General features: G+C 48.4%; 1 protein-coding gene across 9 annotated transcripts in view; it reads left to right on the top strand.

Moving 5' to 3' along the window:
- The window catches only part of SLC44A3 (solute carrier family 44 member 3), an 81707-nt gene that overhangs the window by 32378 nt on the left and 30856 nt on the right, over positions 1-18473 (top strand). For 8 of the 9 annotated variants that reach the window (XM_017346061.4, XM_089337053.1, XM_002715848.6 and 5 more), the window contains exons 10-11: positions 8402-8567; positions 16563-16719. In XM_017346061.4, coding sequence (XP_017201550.4) covers positions 8402-8567; positions 16563-16719 — 323 coding nt within the window. Of the gene's footprint in view, positions 1-8401; positions 8568-16266; positions 16450-16562; positions 16720-18473 lie in introns of those variants that run through there. The other variant, XM_089337055.1, reaches the window with a different exon arrangement.

Below are 18473 nucleotides of genomic sequence, written 5' to 3'. Positions count from 1 at the left end.
TGCCCCAGCTGCACTCATGAGAGACCATGAGCTGCCGTCTCGTCTCCTGAACGCACCATGCACAGAGCCCGATTGTCTCTTCACGTCCCCTAGGCAGCTACAGTGAGGACAAGCTCTCTCTTCAGTCTAGGGCTTTTGTGGGAGGCTTTCCAAAGTAGGTGAGTGGTTGTGAGTTTCTTATGTGTCAGATGGTTGAATGAGTTCATGCTCATATTTTGTGTAAACAAGAAAAATACAGCAAAAGCTAGGAGTGGACATATGTTGCTCGTGCTTGGTCAGATGAGTATTTCTCTTGTGTCTGCCAGTCTGTCAACTCACTGATGCATTCTGGTTTGTTTGGGGCTTGTTTCAACACAGCAGAGCAAGGGCCCCAGTTGTGATCTTGTCTAGTCCACTGGGAGGCGTCTGCCACCAACAGTGTGACAGTGACTCTGAAAGTCCAATGGGGAAAATGAGAACTGCAGTTTCCCTGAGTATCCAGCAGGTGCCGCTGTGGGTTGGAAAGAGTCTGACAATCGCTCACCCCAAGTTGTCCTTAAGGTGCTCTGGAAGCCCTGGAGATGGTGCAGTGGGAGACACCCATGTAGCAGAGAAGGATAAGTTTCCCCTTAGCTCCATGCTGCAGTTAGAAGAGGTGGTTGCAAGGGTGTGTGGAGCAGGCATGGTGACCATGGGATAGGCAAAGGCCTGGGCTTGTTGAGCAGAGTGGGCTCAGAGGGCTTCCCACCAAAAGACCTGGAGTCCAGGCTGGCTCTGGCCACGTGGATGTTAATCCTCCTTCTGCCACTTTTGCAGGGAAAATTAGGACTCTAACGTGGATGAACTAGTGCTAAGGATGCTTGGTGTTGCCTGCAGCTTGTGCTTTAGCCTCGGCTCTGCCTGACATAGTTGAGAAGAGGATTTAAAAGGGCATTGTCAGGCTGGTGCCGCGGCTCACTAGGCTAATCCTCTGCCTGTGGCGCCGGCACCTTGGGTTCTAGTCCCGGTTGCCCCTCTTCCAGGCCAGCTCTCTGCTATGGCCCGGGAGTGCAGTGGAGGATGGCCCAAGTCCTTGGGCCCTGCACCCGCATGGGAGACCAGGAGAAGCACCTGGCTCCTGGCTTCAGATCGGCTCAGCGCACTGGCTATGGCGGCCATTTAGGGGTGAACCAACGGAAAAGGAAGACCTTTCTCTCTCTGTCTCTCTCACTGTCTAATTCTGCCTGTCAAAAGGGGGGGGCATTGTATGTGTTTCTGGTTTGTTTTTTTTTTTAAGTTATCATAGAAATAAAGGATAATTGAATTTATTTCACAAAAGCCTGCCAGTGGTCCAGCCCTGTGCCAGGAGGAGAGTGACAGGAGAGATTTGAAGCATTTCCAGCTTTTTAAGAGGTTTAGGGTCCATCTGGCAGGTGCCAAGGTAGGCAGTGTCCACATGTGTCTCTGTGCTGTTGCTCCTGCTATGTTCTCCATCCAGAACCACCTTCCCAATGCTCACCCCAGGTCTCTACCCCTAACTGCCTCAGAAGTTGTTCATTTTTCAAGATTTGTCTCAAGAAAATAACTAATAATCATTATTATAAGTGTAGTATCTATAATAAATATTTGAGCGGCAGAGAGAAACAGAACTCCCATCCACTGGTCTACTCTACAGGTGCCAGCTGCTCAGTCCAGGTCTACCATGTGGTTAGCAGGGACCCAACGACATGAGCCATCGCTGCTGCCTCCCCAGGTACACACCAGCAGGAACTTGGAATCAGGAGTGGGAGTCAGGCGTCAAACCCAGGCGTTCCACTATGGGACATGAGCATCCTAACCAGCAGTTCAAGTGCTAGGTCAAATACCTGCCCCTTGAATATGGTATTAGTTACAAAATGTTCTATACATTTCTGAGGCATACTTAGGTTTTTTAAAAGACTTTATTTATTTAGGAGGCAGAAAGAAAGGTCTTCCATCTACTTGTTCACTCCCTAAATGGCCACAATGGCTAGAGCTGCACCGATCTGAAGCCAGGAGCCAGGAGCTTCCTTTGGGTCTCCCACAGGGGTGCAGGGGCCCAAGGACTTGGGCCATCTTCCACTGCTTTCCCAGGCCATAGCAGAGAGCTGGATCAGGAGAGGAGCAGTGGAACATGAACCAGCACCCATATGGGATGCTGGCACCACAGGCGGAGGCTTAGCCTACTACACCACAGTGCTGGCCTCTGTACTTACGTATTTTTCCTTGTAATGTTTTTATGTACTTCATTCTTACATGCCCGCTTTGTGTTGAGCCCTGGAATTGCACTGTGGGCTGCCAGGTGCCCTGGGTACTTGAGATACAGCAGTGAGTACAACCAAGGCCCTGTTCTGCAGGCTGCTTACATTCTCGTGAGTGATGACAGAGGGGACGAGTAAATACATGTCCCTGATGACAAGTGCTGCGAAGAACAATAACGCAAGCAGTGTCCTCATCGCACAAGGGTAAGAGGCCCTGCAGGCGAGCGACAAGTCCTTTCCTTCCTGAGCCTGCTAGCTCAGTGTGTCACACCTGACGGGAGCAGTGCGTGCAGACTTGGTGAGGGAGTTCACATCCGTATCATGAGATGTGCAAGCTGGGGGTTCTCCATCAGCGAGACTTTCCTCTTTGTCCCTAATCCTCATTCTGCCAGAGCAGAAGCTGAAGCCAGTGGGAGACACACAGGATGTGGTCACAGCCTTGGGGGATGGGAGGCACAGGATCCTTGGACCCGTTTGCTGGAAGAGGCCCAAGGGAGTACACAGAATGTGCTAGAAAGCACAGCCCTTTCAAGTTGGGCCTGCTTCCTTTGGGAAATTATCCCAGCCAGCTGGCTGGCCTTTGATGGTCACTGTTACATCTCCATAGCCTTTGCCATGCTCTAAGGCTTGCGGACAATACGCAGAGTTCCAGCTGGCTGTGCAGTGAATCCCCTCCAGGTGACGTGGGTGCTGTCTAGGGTCAGCTCTCTTAGGTTGCCTCCAAATCCCTGATAGGATATATTTCTTGAAGAAGACGACCCATACCTCCATTCGTTCAGGTAATATTTATTGGACATTTACTTTGTGCCAGACCCTGTTAGATGTAAAACACAAAGCTTTCTTTCCACGTAGGAAGGTTGGCAGACATGGACATTAAATAGGATAGGGAATTTTATGGTTCTTTGAAAGTTGATAAGTGAAGAAAAAGAAGAGATGAGGACTGGGAAAGGCATGGGGGATGGGAGTGTAGTTTTCAGTTGGGTGATGTGGCTGGTACTGTGGTGTAGAGGGTTAAACTGCTGCCTGTGACGCCAGCATCCCATATGGACACCAATTCTAGTCCTGGCTACTCCACTTCCGATCCAGCTCCCTGCTAATGCACTTGGGAAGGCAGTGGAAAATGGCAGAAATGCTTGGGCCCCTGCACCCATGTGGGAGACCTAGAAGAAGCTCCTAGCTCCTGGCTTTAGCCTGGACCCACCCTGGCTATTGTGGCCATTTGGAGAGTGAACCAGCAGATGGAAAATCTCTCTGTCTCCCTGTCTCTCTCTCTGTGTGTGACTCTGCCTTTCAAATAAATAACTTTTTTAAAAAAAGTTGGGTTCTGGGGGCCACAATGATAAGGTGGTAGCTGAGCAAAGGTTGGAGGGGCCCTGAGACTGGTGGTGGCAAGGGGAAATGTCCCAGGTGTAGGGACCAGCAAGGAAGCCCAGTGAGTTGACTGGAGTGGTTGTGGGAGGGCACAGGGTCAAGTTCCTGAGGCCTCGTTGGCCTGTATAGGAACTTTGGCATCCCATCTCTTGTGGGAAGTCTTGCCAGGATTTAAGTAGGATAGAAACATGACCTGATGGTGTGGTAGGCATGGTTGGGGAGGAGGAGGTGGTGGTGGCTCAGATCAGGGTCACGGCGCTGGAAGGGGCCTGACTGGCTGTGAAGCTGGGGCCTCGGGATTTCCTGACATTTCAGGTGAGGGACGCACAAGAAAGAGGAGGAAGTGACGACTCTGAGGTCGGTTATCCTGAGCACCTGGGAGAGGAGATGACAGCAGACCGAGGCGGGGCAAGATGTCAAGTTTTGGGAGTAGATCAGAACTTAATTTTTGATCGTGTTCATTGAGATATCTTGTAGACAGCTGGATAGAGATGTCCAGTGGGCAGTGAACTATGTCAGTCTGAAGTTGGGGGCGGGGATCCCAACTGCAGATTTACATTTGGGAATTTTAGAGCAGGTACACAGTATTCAAATACATGAGATTAGAAAGAGTGAAGGGAAGAGTTCGAGTTCGGAGGACTTGGCTTTGAGGCTAAATTGCCCTGGAGGTGAGGAGGAACCAGCAATGGAGACTGAAAGGGAGTGGCCCGAGTAGGAGGAGAAAGAGCGAGGTGTCCTGGAATTCAGGGAAAGTGTCTGGAGGCATGCAGGCGATCCAGTGTGGCAGGTGCTGCTAGGTCAGCACGATCCAGGGCTGGCCGCTGAACTCAGAAGAATGCAGGTGCACCAACATTGTTTGGAAGGAGAGGGAGGGATTCATGGTGGGAGCAGGTGAAGAGGAAGCGGGAGGGGTGCATTGGGAAGAGCAGATGCGGAGAGATGGGGAGGAAGCTGGAGTCCAGGTGTCTTCAGGATGGGAGTCAGTCAGCAGGACTCGGGAGAGGGGAACATTTCCATGCACAGGGCGAGAACTGCCCTCGAGATGTCTTCAAGCAGGTGACAAAGGGTAGACTCTAGGGGAGCAGTGGCCTCAGCATTAGGGAGATCAGGTATGGACTCATGTTGATAAGACTCACCCTGGGAGTATATCAGCAGATGGGAATTCTCAGTCTCTTCCTCTTTCTGTCTGCTTTCAAATAAATTCAATAAAAGAAAAAAATTTTTTTAAAAAGGAAGCGACCTGATTTTAAAATAGGCATGCCATTTGGCCAGTCATTAGGGGACAGTGCAGAGATGTGCATCTGTTATGTGACCCTCAAGGCCAGGCCTGCAGCCACTGCCCAGGGCCATCCTACCCACCTTAGATTTTCCATGGGGGAACTGTGGCCCAGATTGCTTGTCATGTATGTCAGAGCTGAGCCTGGAAGCAAGTTAAAAGACCCTTTGACCACCATTCCTGAAAGCCATCATACCTTGGGCTCTATCCATAGTCCGGTTCTCATTAACACCCCTTAACCGCCCTGAGTGGTAGCTGCAGCGCCGTCCATGATAGCAAACCAACTGGTGGATCTTGCCTGCACTGACACAGCCGTCCAGGAGAGGGCAGTCGTATACCCAAGTGGGTCTGCCCCACCCACGCGCTGGCTCTGCAACCCACAGGCTCCAGGTTGTATCCTGTTTCTGTTTCCAGGCTTCCCTCCTCAAGTCAGAGTGCCTGATTCTTTGTGACTGATTGGGTAAAGCAATGGCTTTCAAATGGCGATTTTGCCCTGGGGGTGGTATCTGGCAGTACAGGAGCCGGGTAGGGGCCCTCATAAGTGGGGAGGGGAGGGAAGCTTCTGGCATCCAGAGGATAGAGGGACTGCCGGTCAACACCGGCCCTGCACGAGACAGGCCCACTGCCGTTAAAGAAGCCTCTGGGCTAAAATGGCAGTGGATGTGCTGGGTTGAGAGATGCTGCCCTCAAGAGAATTCTCATAACTGACCTGAACAGATAGAAAACTTTTTAAAATTTTATTTTATTCATTTGAAAGAAACACACAGAGGTCCCTCATCCACTGGTTCATTTCCTCAAGAGCCCACAACAGCCAGTGCGGGGCCAGGCCAAAGCCAGGAGCCTGGAACTGAAGCTGGGTCTCCCATGTGGGTGGCAGGGGCCTGATTTACTTGGGCCATCACCTACTGCCTCCTGGCATCCTCATTAACAGGACTGGAACTGGGAGGGGAGCCAGGACCGAAACCCAGGCACTCCAGCATGGGACGTGGGCATCCCAAGAGGCATCATAACAGCTATTCCGAACACTGCCCCAGAGATGGCTTTGACAAAGACATTTGAAAGAAACTCTGATCAATCAAAAATAACAAGTTTTGTTCTTTGGGGAGAAGGGGTGGCAAAGATTTTAAGGCCTAGTTAGATCTTTTATTTTTCTTTTAAAGATTTATTTATTTGAAAGTTAAGAGTTACACAGAGGGAGGAGAGGCAGAGAGAGAGGTCTTTCATCTGCTGGTTCACTCCCAATTGGCTGCGATGGCTGGAGCTGTGCTGATCCGAAGCCAGGAGCCAGGAGCATCTTCCAGGTCTCCCACATGGGTGCAGGGGCCCAAGGACTTGGGCCATCTTCTTCTGCTTTCCCAGGCCATAGCAGAGAGCTGGATCGGAGCAGCTGGGACTCAAACCAGCACCCCTATGGGATGCCGGTGCTTCAGGCCAGGGCTTTAACCCTCTGTGCCACAGTGCTGGCCCTGCTTACATGGATCTTGACTTAGTACTTCAGCTGCTCTGGGATGTATATGACTCCATGTTTGGGCAGCACAGGGCACCAGCATGAGAGATGGTCCCCTCTTAGTATCCAGGGCTGTTGTCCTCACCTTCCGACTTTCTGAAGAAAATAGTCCTCCTGCCCTGTGGAAATGTTCACCACCCTCAAAACCCGTGTGACGCCGTGAACCTGTTCTTGCAAAGCCACAATGGGCTCTGGAGGAAGAGCAGTGTGTTCCCCAGCCCAGGGCACTTCTGCATTCCAGCACCGGCTTTGCAAAGCCCGCTGACCTGGGCCACCTCTAACTTGCATTCTGGTTGCCGGGGCCACCTGGCTGCTTTGGGAATGCAGCACGTCCATTCTGGGAGAGCACAGCATTCATCCCTGCCTTACTGGAAGCAGAGATGCCTGCAAGCCCACGTGAGCCCCGTGTCCAACAAATTGCTAGCTTCTCTTTATAAGTCAAGGTGTTCCACTGTTCCCTACAATGGGACTCTTGTTCAGCGGGGCAGAGTGCCTAAGGAATGAAGACCGGCCTCCGTCGGTGGGATCAGTTGCTCATAGCATAAGAAGCCTCCCCCACCCCTTTCCTTTGTGTGCAGACCCTATTGAGTACATCTAGAGGCTCATGAATTATGAACCCAAAGACAATTTATAGCTACAACAGGAAACAGGAACCCATTCCTAACTGTTGTTCAGGCTGTAGGTGTCACCAACACCAAAGTGCCCGTCGTCTTCCTTGCAGTAGTTTATTTAAAATACACAAGTGGGCATGTTGGGGCCTGCAGGGGAAGGCGTTTGATGCAGTGGGCAAGACAGTATTTGGGACTCTCGCATCCTATATTGGAGTGTGTGGGTTCAGGTCCTACTTCCACTTCCAATTCCAGCTTCCTGCTAATGTGCACCCTGGGAGGCCTCCCAGCAGGTGATCCTTTGGGTCACTGCCACCCACATGGGAGACCCCAGGTTGAATTCCAATCCCCTGACTTCAGCCTGCCCAGCCTTGACTGGTGCAGGCATTTAGAGAGTGACCCAGCAGATGGGAGATCTTTCTCCGTCTCTCTGCTTAAAGTGAAAATAAATAAAACCTTTAACAACAACCACATTCATAGTGGGAGGACATCCAGAAATCAAATGCAGCTTGATTAACCAGTATCTGAAGAGTTGCTGCTTAGAATGAGGGAAAACCCAGAAGGGTGAGGCCGTGCAGATGGCTCAACACTGTTCAAGCTACTTTTCTTGCCTCAGTTGAACACAGAACTGTGCTCCAGAAGTTTATCTGTCATCATTATCACTGGCGGGGTGATGTGTTTATGCACCAGGCCCTATTATCAAGCACTTTTCCAGTAATCTCATTCCAGTCTCAAACTACTACCAGGAAGTTGACCCTCTAAAGAATGATACTCCAACTCCAAAAAGCCAAGTACCTGTCCCAGGAAGGGGTTAAGTGAGATTTGAAACTAGGAAGGTGGATGTTTTAAACGTGCTGGAAGAGTTTGTGTTTGAAATGAAAACTGAATCCCTTTGAGAAAATGAGCTTCCTTGTCTTTTTCATGAAGTCTAAACTTTTGGCGAAGTGGGTTCCCTAACGCAGCCCTAATGGCTCTGTGTGGTTTCATCAACACAGTAAGTGCGGCATTACGAAATGATGCGGGGGTGGGGGTGAACACGGGGTTAGAGTCAGCTGCACCCGTCTGCAGTCAGGAGCAGTGCAACTCCGGGAGTTACCTGATGCTTCCAAACCTCAGTCTTCACATCTACAAAGTGGGGTGAGGACTGGATCATTTGTCAGAGGTCTTGCAAATTGATTACCATTCAGTCAGTCACTGTATCGGTTGTTGTAGATACGTTTTAAATGAGTGTTCTTGGTTTGGGGTTTTGCTTTGGAGATCATACAGTATGCTGGGTGCTTCAGCCTTCCCACATGTGGTCTCATGGAATGCTAAAGGCCAAGCATGGAGAAATGTGGCCTGTTGAAGCATTTTCCACGCTTGGGAAAGTACTGATAGAAGCATGCTTGTGTTTAAACTTCAGGAACTGCCCAGGTGGGCGCAGGCGGCCGAGTGGACTATGAGCCTCTTTCGGGCGTTCGGTACATGTGGTGGTACCACTTAGTCGGCCTCCTCTGGACTAGTGAATTCATCCTTGCGTGCCAGCAGATGACGGTAGCGGGAGCAGTGGTCGCGTCTTACTTCAACAGGTGGGTCAGCCTTTCTACTGTTGGGTTGTCTTGTGTGGTAGCTCTAGGTGGGGGTGTCGACTTAATCGCTGGGTACTCATCTGGTGGTGAGAAGAAATGCTACCCCTCCAGTCTGTCCCATTTCCGAGCTCTCTTGCTTTAAGAAAATTGAGAAAGAAGGTGAAGGAGGAAGTAATCGTGTTGCTTAGAATTAAAAGATACCTGAAAGAAAAGGCCTAATTTTTCAAGAAATACCCATTCTTCTTGACTTCAGAGTTAAATATCGAATATACTTCAACAAGTTTTGTGACCCTTGTTTTGTCCAGTGGAAAATCAGGAGAACATTTGTTTGGAAAATAATCTTAAATCCTAAAGAAAATTCTGTGTTATAATAAAATATAATCTGTGTCCCTATAGCTAAGTAGTAGAGAATTAATTACTTCTATGTTTATACTCTATTCCCTCATGAAGGTGAGCACATGTGTATACACACACACACACACACACACACACACATGAACCCTTGGCCTCTTTTGTGTGGGGCTCTTCACAGGCACTGTGAGACTGCGGAGGGGCAGGACCAGGACAATGACAGGTTTGGCCTTGGAACAGGAAGTTGACTCCCCATAGAGCTGATTGGCCTGTCGGTCCAAATGAGTAGATAAACATGAATTTTCTGCCCCTGGTGATGCACGCCTTGGAGCGGCTACCTCTTGCCGGTAAAGAACACGGCAGGGTCTTCATATCGTACCGTTGTGTGGAAGCCAAGTCATCAGAGACCCTGGAGGATCCTGGAAGCAACTCACCCTTGGCATTGAGACCTCCGGGCAGCCGGAGGTGGGAGGCAGGCGGTGCTTGTTCCTGAGCAGGGGAGGAAAGATTACGCTCATCGAATTGGCTGGCAGGCAGCATCTGACAGTGCAGTGTGGTTATTTTCTCAGAATCCCGAAACCAAAGCATTTTCAATGAGGACTTTTGATTTGGAGTTCCAGTGAATCCTACGCATTTTTCTCCTAATCCCTTCTGCTGTCTGTAACCCACTCTCCAACCCCCCCCCCCACCAAAGAAAATTCACAAACGAGTGAAAAGGAAGCGCACGAGGGCAGGGAGCTTCAGTGTAGGCTGGAGGGAGGGTGTCTGACTCCCGGCTGCTGCTCTGCCGAAGACTGGGAGACCCGTCTGTGAGCTGGCCGAGTGCAGAGGCGCAAGTGAGGGGCAGGCTGAACTGAGTCACTGAATCCCAGGAAGGCCCACAAGTTCAAGTATAAAATGTACTTCCAAAGATGAGCTGAGCGTTCACCCCTCCTCCATGGCTGCAGAAGATGGAACTCTGCCCTCTCGACTTACAAGCCAGAAGGGGGTCTGGATGCAAGGTGCATGACACGGCTGGGGCAGGGCCAGGCAGTGTGCCGAGGGCAGGGGCAGTGAGGGAAAATTTAAATGCTGAATCCTGAGGACCCCACCACCAGCAGGCCATATTGCACAGTTCAGTCCCATGTTGCGGGCAGCCAAGGTGATAACCTGTAGCAGGAGACCAGAGGATTCCCCTCTAGAGAAACCATCTGATCCAAGCAAAGACCTAGAGGTAGTGCCTTGCAGAGACCTCCCTGACCCCGACCAGTGAAATGGACTCACTGACTCCTAACCAAACAGCGAGGCTCAGCAAGCAAGGAGCCGCTCCCCTCACACAGAGCTCTGAGCCACTCGTTAACTTGAACTGGAAGGCATTGATTGTTAACCATGGAAAGAAGAGCACTTGTGAAAGGAAGAGATCAAAATGAGTAAATCAAACAGAAGAAATTGGGAAAAGAGACACATGCAGGCTACAGAAGACCTCTCCCTCCCGCTCCCCCTCTCTGTAACTCTGCCTTTCAAATAAAATAAATAAATCTTTAGTAAATAAATAAATAATAATAGAAGAGAGGATAAATAAAAAGAGGATAAATTTAGGAATCCAACAGCTGACCAACGTAAGTTCCAGAAATAGCAGGAAAGTTTTGCTGTTGTTGTTCTTAAAGAAAGGAAATTATCAAAGAATGTTCCCCAAGGCTGTAGGACAGGAGTAAAGAGAAGATTCCAGAAGCCTCTTGGGGGAGAGGGAGACACAAACAAGATTCCATGTAAAGGATCAAGAACCAGAATGGGATCTGACCTTGAACAGCAGCCCCTCTGAAGCAAGAAGACAGTAGAGGGGCCAGCACTGTGGCGTAGCGGGTTAACACCCTGGCCTGAAGTGCTGGCATCCCATATGGGTGCTGGTTCTAGTCCTGGCTGCTCCTCTTCCCATCCAGCTCTCTGCTATGGCCTGGGAAAACAATGGAAGATGGCCCAAGTGTTTGGGCCCCTGCATCTGCATGGAAGACCTGTAAGAAGCTCCTGGCTCCTGGCTTCAGATCGGCACAGCTCTGGCTGTTACGTCCAACTGGGGAGTGAACCAACAGATAGAAGACCCCCCCACCCAGTGCCTCTCCTCTCTCTGTGTAACTCTGACTTTCAAATAAATGAAATAAATCTTTAAAAAAAAGAAGAAGACAGTAGAGCAAGGTTGGCACAGTTCTGCTGAAAGACTGTCTCCAACTTGGAATTTTATAACTGTTTGTAATATCAGTCAAGGAGAAATGAAAATAAAATCATGCTCAGACACACAAAGTCCCAAAAGATTTCACTCTCTGCATCCTCTCTAAGAAGAATGTTGTCCCACTGAAACTCATGAGCAAGCCAGGGAGGAACAGCTGGGTTTCAGAAAGTGGGTTCCAACCAGGGAAGGTGAGAAGGGAATCCCCAGGGAGGTGGCCGAGCAGCAGGTGGAGAAGATGTGTGGTGAGGGGTGCAGCAGGAGGCCGTGTGTTCTAGGAGAAAGGTCCCCATGAAAAGACGCTGCAACAGAGAGGAGACCAGCTGGGCTTGCACATGTTGAGAAGAGATCTAAACTTTAGTGAAGCATTTAATGATGCCCATGAAAAACCAGTGAATAATAAGCGTGAAACAGGCCAGTGCTGTGGCATAGTAGGCTAAGCCTCCTCCTATGGCGCTGGCATCCCATATGGGCACCGGTTCATGACCTGGCTGTTCCTCTTCCAATCCAGCTCTCTACTATGGCCTGAAAAAGCAGTAGGAGATGGTCCAAGTGCTTGGGCCCATGCACTAGTGTTGAAGATCTGGAAGAAAGTCCTGGTTCCTTGCTTTGGATTGGCCCAGCTCTGGCCATTGCGATCATTTAGGCAGTGAACCAGCAGATGGAAGACCTCTCTCTCTGTCACTCCCTCTCTCTGTAACTCTTACTCTCAAATAAATATTTTTTTAAAAGTATGACAATTATTAATGCCAGGAAAAAAGTTGTACAGGAAAGGAAAAAGCTACTTGGATCAGTTGTGAATGTTATTCACTACACGCATTACTTACTGAGAATGTAAACACTAAGCATGAACTAAAATCTTCACTATCATTACATTGGGAAGGAGGGGGATGGGCCAATGAGTGTGGAGGAGGTAGAGGGTTTAGGTTGTATAAGAAAAGGAAACCAGAATCTTCCATAGTGAGGAGTCAGTAGACACTGTCTTAAACTGAAAAATAAAGACATAGCATTAAGAACATGTAATTTTGAAGTGTGCAGTAAGTTCCAGAAGAAACAGTTTAAATAGGCCCTACAGGGAGAGAGACTTAGGGATGGAGAAAAAAAAAAACTGCTGTTTTTTCCTCTTAAGTCTATTTTTTTAAAAGATATGTTAATTTATTTGAAAGAGTTACAGAGAGCAGAGGCTGGGGCGCAGTAGGTTAATCCTCTGCAGTGCCGGCATCCCATACAGGTGCTGGTTCTAGTCCTGGCTGTTCCTCTTCCCATCCAGCTCTCTGCTATGGCCTGGGAAAGCAGTAGAAGATGGCCCAAGTCCTTGGGCCCCTGCACCCGTGTGGGAGACCTGAAAGAAGCTCCTGGCTCCTGGCTTCGGATTGGTGCAGCTCTGGCCTTTGCAGCCATTTGGGGAGTGAACCAGAAAGGAAGACCTTTCTCTCTGTCTCTCTCTCTCTCTCTCTCTCTCTCTCACTATCTATAATTCTACCTCTCAAATAATAAATAAAAAATATTTTAAAAAACCAAAAAGAGCAGAGGCAGAGAGAGGGGCGGGCAGAGAGAGAGGTCTTCCATCCGCTGGTTCACTATCCAGACGGTCGCAACGGCCAGAGCTGTGCTGATCTGAAGCCAGGAGATTTTCTGGGTCTCCCATGTGGGTGCAGGGGCCCAAAAACTTGGATCATCTTCCACTGTTTTCCCAGGCCATAGCATGGAACAGGATCAGAAGTGGAGCAGCAGGGAGTGAACTGGCACCCATATGGGATGTCAGTACTGCAGTGGTATGCCACAGTGCCAGCCCCAATTAAGTCTATTTTTAAAAAGAAAAAAAAAATTCTTTTTCTTTGAAAGGTAGAGTTGGAGAGAGGGAGAGAGCAGGCTTCCCTTCGCTGGTTCACTCCCCAGATGGCTACATTAGCCAGTACTAGGCCAGACTGAAGCTAAGAGCCAGGAACTCCATCTGGGTCTTCCACGTGGGTTAAGCCTGGTTTTTTGAGGTACTTTGCCTATTACTTTGATTTTCAAAATAAACCAATTAATTTAAAATAAAACACATGATTTATTTTTAGCACTACTATTTCTTTTTTTATCGAGTTCTGCTTTCTTTTTGGCTTCCTGTCTAAATTTGAAACCTCAAGGTTTTTTCTTATCTCAAAGTTCACAATTCTTTAATACCACGTCCTGGCCAGCACACAGGGTGAGGATTAAGTACAGCCAGAACGCATTCATCTTTGTCATTCTCATAAGCTCTAAGAGGGCTGAAGAGCTTGTTTACAGGCCATCAAGTGCCAGGATATGGGCAGCTTGCAAAATTCACCTTTTAGAACCATTTGCTTGAAGAGCAGTCAACTGAGAAACATCAAGGTGCTGTTAGGCGTGTGATGGGAAGGAACTAGAAGCATTTAAGTCGGAGAAGGGACACTTGAGGCATGACTTCATCATCATTTTCAAATATGCGAAAGATGGATTCCAGCTGTTCTGGATCTGCTAAGGAAGACGGGAGGAAGCAGATTCATAGCAAAGCCTCAGTAAGGGATTTGGATGGAGACGAATGCGTTTCTCAGCCTTAACAAGAGTTAAGCGAAAGAACCCTGTTCTTTGTAATAAAGACAATTCTCGTTTTCTGCAGGATTGGAAAAGATGAGCCTGGCGACCCCATCTTGCAGTGATTTTTGCTGAAAGCAATATCAGGAAGGGACCACGGAGTGCTCCTTAACTCACTCCCAGTTGTACATTGGAGGCCACCAGCCCATGCAGCACACACTTTGTCCAGAATCCTCCAAAAAAAAAAAAAAAAAAAAAAAAGGATTCTTTATAATGTGGGGAGAGTTGTTTAGTGAGCCCTAGGCTGGATCTAACTGGAGCTAAAACTTGTTCCTCAACCCTGAAATTGCTTGCTCCACTTTATGCTGTGTTATCCCAGGAGGCTGGAAGTTGCAAAATAGAACCTATGTACCATGACCCAAAGGTATTAGAAAACCTGAGTAGGTGGACCATTAACCCCTTGCCCAGTGACTTAGGCTGGTGTGGTTGGTGTTCCGAGGATCTGGCTCCTTTGCATGGTGCCAGGCGTGCAGGTGCCATAGCATTCAGGTGGCCACGAGTCTCAGAAAACAAGGAACCTGGGCTGCATGCGCACATCCTGGAGAGAGCGTAGCCTCTAACATCGCCTGAGTCTTCCTCCCTGCTACAACCCAGCAGAGCAGGGTGGTTGTGGCCCAATCAGAAGGAGTTCTGTGCACATTACTCCCTCCCTGGAGACCCCTGTATACGTCTGATGGAAGGTCTCGTCCTCCCTAGCCTTCGGATTGGCTCGATGTGCTCAACGCCACCATGCCAACTCCAGGCCAAATCTCAAAATATGGTTACATGTAGAGATAGGTAGAATTTTACGCTTCACTGGGTGCAACCCTTTTCCTCCAGGCAGGTGTTGCTGTTGGATAGGGGGACAGAGCCAAGGGCACCAGATAACGGGGTGATGCTACCTAGGAATGAGGAAGAGTGCTAAGATGGGTGCCTGAAGGACACTGCACTTACTTAGCTTTGGCTTGGGTTGCAAGCGCCTTCGCTTTAGGTTCTCTTACTCTCCCAGCTTCTAGAAGCTCAGCATCTTCTTCCAGCCAAGCCCTGCTGAGCCCAGAGTCATAACCAGCGTGTGTTACGCACTAGGGAATCAAGGCAGCACACACACTCCTCTGCCTGAAGCCATCCATCCTGTTGCAGTGCAACTGTCTCAGAAAGTTGATGCCTCCCCCAGTCTCAGTACCTGGAGGACAAAACCCCGAGGCTCCATCCTCAGTGGCCATGAGTCATTGATTCCCCTACCAGATGGAAAACAAGCACTAGCCCCTTCCCCCTGCACGCCCTCTTGAGCACCGTAAGAGGTTCTGTGGCACATAAATCTCCACAGTGGAAAAACTGACAACTTTTTATTTCTTAAAAAAAAAAAAATGGGAAAGGGAAAACTGAATCCGATTTTCCTGGCCTACACTGCTATGTAGCTGACCAGATTCAAATGAATCCCTGTCCGCCCTGGCCTCCCTGGCCTTCCAATTTTGAACACACTGGACAATGGGTTGAAACACGTGCCACCCTTTCTTGGGACAGCAGGGCTGCAGTTCTTTGGCTCCCAACAGCACTTCCATGTTCTCGGCTTCCTCTGAGCTGATTTCAGGAACAGCGAGACACAGCCACTGCCAACTCGGGAAACATTTCTGGCCGCGTTCCCTTTCCTCTCTTAAAACCCAGGTTGTTGTCAAAACCTTCACTCAGAGTGGCTTACTAGCAACCCGAGCAAGTGGTAGAAAAATCCATTATGCAGAATCCAAGCCTCACTTGGAATCCTTGAAGTCCCTTCTGGGAAAGGGCCTCATTGTCCAGGACTGGCATCAGCGGGAAGTCAAAGGGTCACCAAAGGGTTGCATCAACCCTCCTCGCTCCCCTCCCCGCCCCGTCCCGCTTTATCCTGCGTAGGGCAAAGGCTGTGCCCATTCCATCCCTTTTCACTCTTTTCCCTGCCTGTGAAACTGACTTGTACACATTCTTGGGAGCTGTGTCATGACAAGTCCCGTAAATGATTCACGCTGGAGTGACCTTTAAAAGAGAGTGGAGAAATCAGCTGGATTTCAGGAGCCTGGAGCTATGCAGAAGCCAAACACACGGGGCTCTGTGTGCCTGAGCTCACTGTTACCTCTCTGGCCGCTGAGCCTGGACATGTGATTTGGTGATGATGTTACTCACGGAGCTAATGCCAGCAATGTTTACGCTTGCTCCTGCGTAACCTAAACCTTGGAGATTGTGATCTAATTCAATTTCTGAAAATGAAAATGAGATTAAGGGTTGGTGGAAGGTGTTGTAAAGAGAGAAATTTGTTTATAACTCATTAGTCTATATTTTTACAATTTTCTGTCCTACATCTGTTCATATCCTTGAAAACTACCAAACAGAATTAAATTATTCGAAGAAATAATTTAACCTTAGCCACGAAGGAATATAAAACTCTTTGCCAAATGTGTCACTGCTTTGTAAATTGCTAGTAAATTATGGTATTAGCAAGTTGTTAGTGGGATGGCACAAAAGACACCACTTGGGATGCCCTCACCCCGTGTCAGAATGCCTGCTTAAATTCCTGTGCCTCTGCTTCTAATCCAGCTTCCTGCTAAAGTGCACCCTGGGAGGCTGCAGACAATGCCACAAGTAACTGGATCCCTGCTGCCATGTGGGAGACCTGGAGTTCTGGGCTGCTGGCTTTGGCCTGACCCAGCCTGGGTTGTTGCAGGCATTTGGAGAGAGAACCAGTGGATGGAAGATCTCTCCCTGTCCATCTCTCTCTCTGCCTTTCAAATAAAATAAAAATCTTAAAAATTGATGTCAATAGTTTGAAACAGGTTTTTGGTTGCTTTTTTAATAGTGGTTTCAATTCAGTGCCTTTTTATTCCGATTCCCAGAAATAAAAGTGATCCTCCAGATAATCCGATCCTGTCATCTCTCTCCATTCTCTTCTATTACCACCAAGGAACAGTGGTGAAAGGGTCATTTTTAATCACTATGCTAAGGATTCCAAGAACCATCGTCATGTATATTTCCAGCACTCTGAAAGAGAAGGTAAGGCAGTGTCGTAACATCAGTCCTGAGGGGTGTTTGGGTGGCAGAAAAGTTATGGGAAAGTTACAGCAGGTGCCAGGGCAGGAAGGTGACCTGTGGTGGTGGTCATTCAGAAGGCTCCTGTGCCCCTGAGGTCTACCCCTTGCCCCAGCAAAGCTCTCCCCCGCCCTGTTTTGTTGGGTTGCCTGCTGTGTGGTGGTGGAGGTGGGGTGGAGAGAGAGTAGCTCTGAGTTAGCTGGTTTTCATGCTTTTTTAAACACACAGAAAATGGCATGGATCCTTACAGTGAAATTAAACAAGGTTCTGTAGACATTTTTTTTTAAGTCAGAAAATACATGAAAGTAGGACTTTGTTTGCTTCTGTTTCAATGGTGAAATAGTCCCTTCCTTTTGTATTTCCCAGAGGGTACAACAGGAAGTTCCTGGTGTGGATGAGGAAGAAGGGAGGAGAGAGAGTGTGAGTGTGTGTGGTGTGTGTGTGCATGCACACTCATGCTTGTGAGTGAGAAACGGGCAAGCTGACCTACATCCCAGCTTGAAGGACAGAAAACTGTAGGGCTTTTGTGCTCCAGGGTTTTCTCCTCCTTGGTTTTTATTTCCATGCACATTTGGTTATGAATGCCAGTGGAAACCAGAACACCAGGAAAACAGCTGTTCTCATGGTATTTCTGGCCTGCCAAACAAGGGAAGATTGGACTTCACCCAGCTTTCCTGTTCTCACACACTCTTCACTCTCCCTCATCCCCACCTCCAGGTTTTGTGACTCGGTCAGTTTCACAAACCTACCTGATTCCAACTTTGGGGGTATAGCTCTGGGTCCTTAAGTAATTTGGAGAATATACACAGGCTCATATTATATTTTTGAATTTTTTTTTGTTGGGTCACTTAAAGCAGAAATCCGAAGTCTTGATCTTTTTAAATCCATAATCAACATCTAAGGTTTGTATGTCAGTTGGGACCAATTGATTGAATGTCACGTAAAATTATCTGGCTTCCATATGTTGAAGTGCATTCCATGCCACTGCTTGTGGATCATTGAATAGTTTCCTGTATTCCCATGGACATCTTGCCTGGTTACAGTTTGGTGGCTTGAAGAGACATTTCCACAGCCAGGGCAAATCTAGCTACTTCTGGACCTCCCATTTTGAAATTGACCCTTCAATCTTAGGAAACCTGAAGAAGGATTTCTTGAGGAAGACAATAGTTTTTTATTTTAAATATATAAGTGTGTGTGTGTGTGTGTGTGTGTGTGTGTGAGAGAGAGAGAGAGAGAGAGAGAAGAGAGAGAGAGAGGGGCACTTAAAAAATTTATAAATAGATCTAACAGCTATGTTTACTTTTACAAATCCATTTTTGAAATCCATGCGTGGGTTTTTCATGTTTTTTATATATTTTCCTTGAACTTTCTGAAGTCCCATGAAATACATACATAAGCAATAGAGAATCATAAACTACCGAGCCAGCTGGGAGCTTGCTGCCCCTCCTGGAGCTAGGGACTATAACCTCTTTGGGGAAACAGCCTTCCATAAATCTGAAAGAGAAGTCGGGGAGAGACCCAGGGTCCCTCTGACTGAGGTCTATAAAGTTATTTATCACTCCCCAGAAGCCCCCTTCCAGTGATGTCACTGCTGGAGAAATGTATCCTTAGGTTAGCGAGAACCGTCTTCCTCAGCACGCTTGCAGCCCAGGGCCGTGCCTACGGTTTAAACATTTCACACAGCCACTGCCCTGTAATCTTTCCTACATTAAAGAGGC

The sequence above is a fragment of the Oryctolagus cuniculus genome, chromosome 7 (genome assembly GCF_051225735.1).
Source record: "Oryctolagus cuniculus isolate XC-2025 breed Fujian yellow rabbit chromosome 7, ASM5122573v1, whole genome shotgun sequence".
Taxonomy (NCBI): Eukaryota; Metazoa; Chordata; class Mammalia; order Lagomorpha; family Leporidae; genus Oryctolagus; species Oryctolagus cuniculus.
The sequence above is the reverse complement of the archived record's forward strand: the minus strand, read 5'-3'. Positions and strand labels throughout refer to the sequence as shown.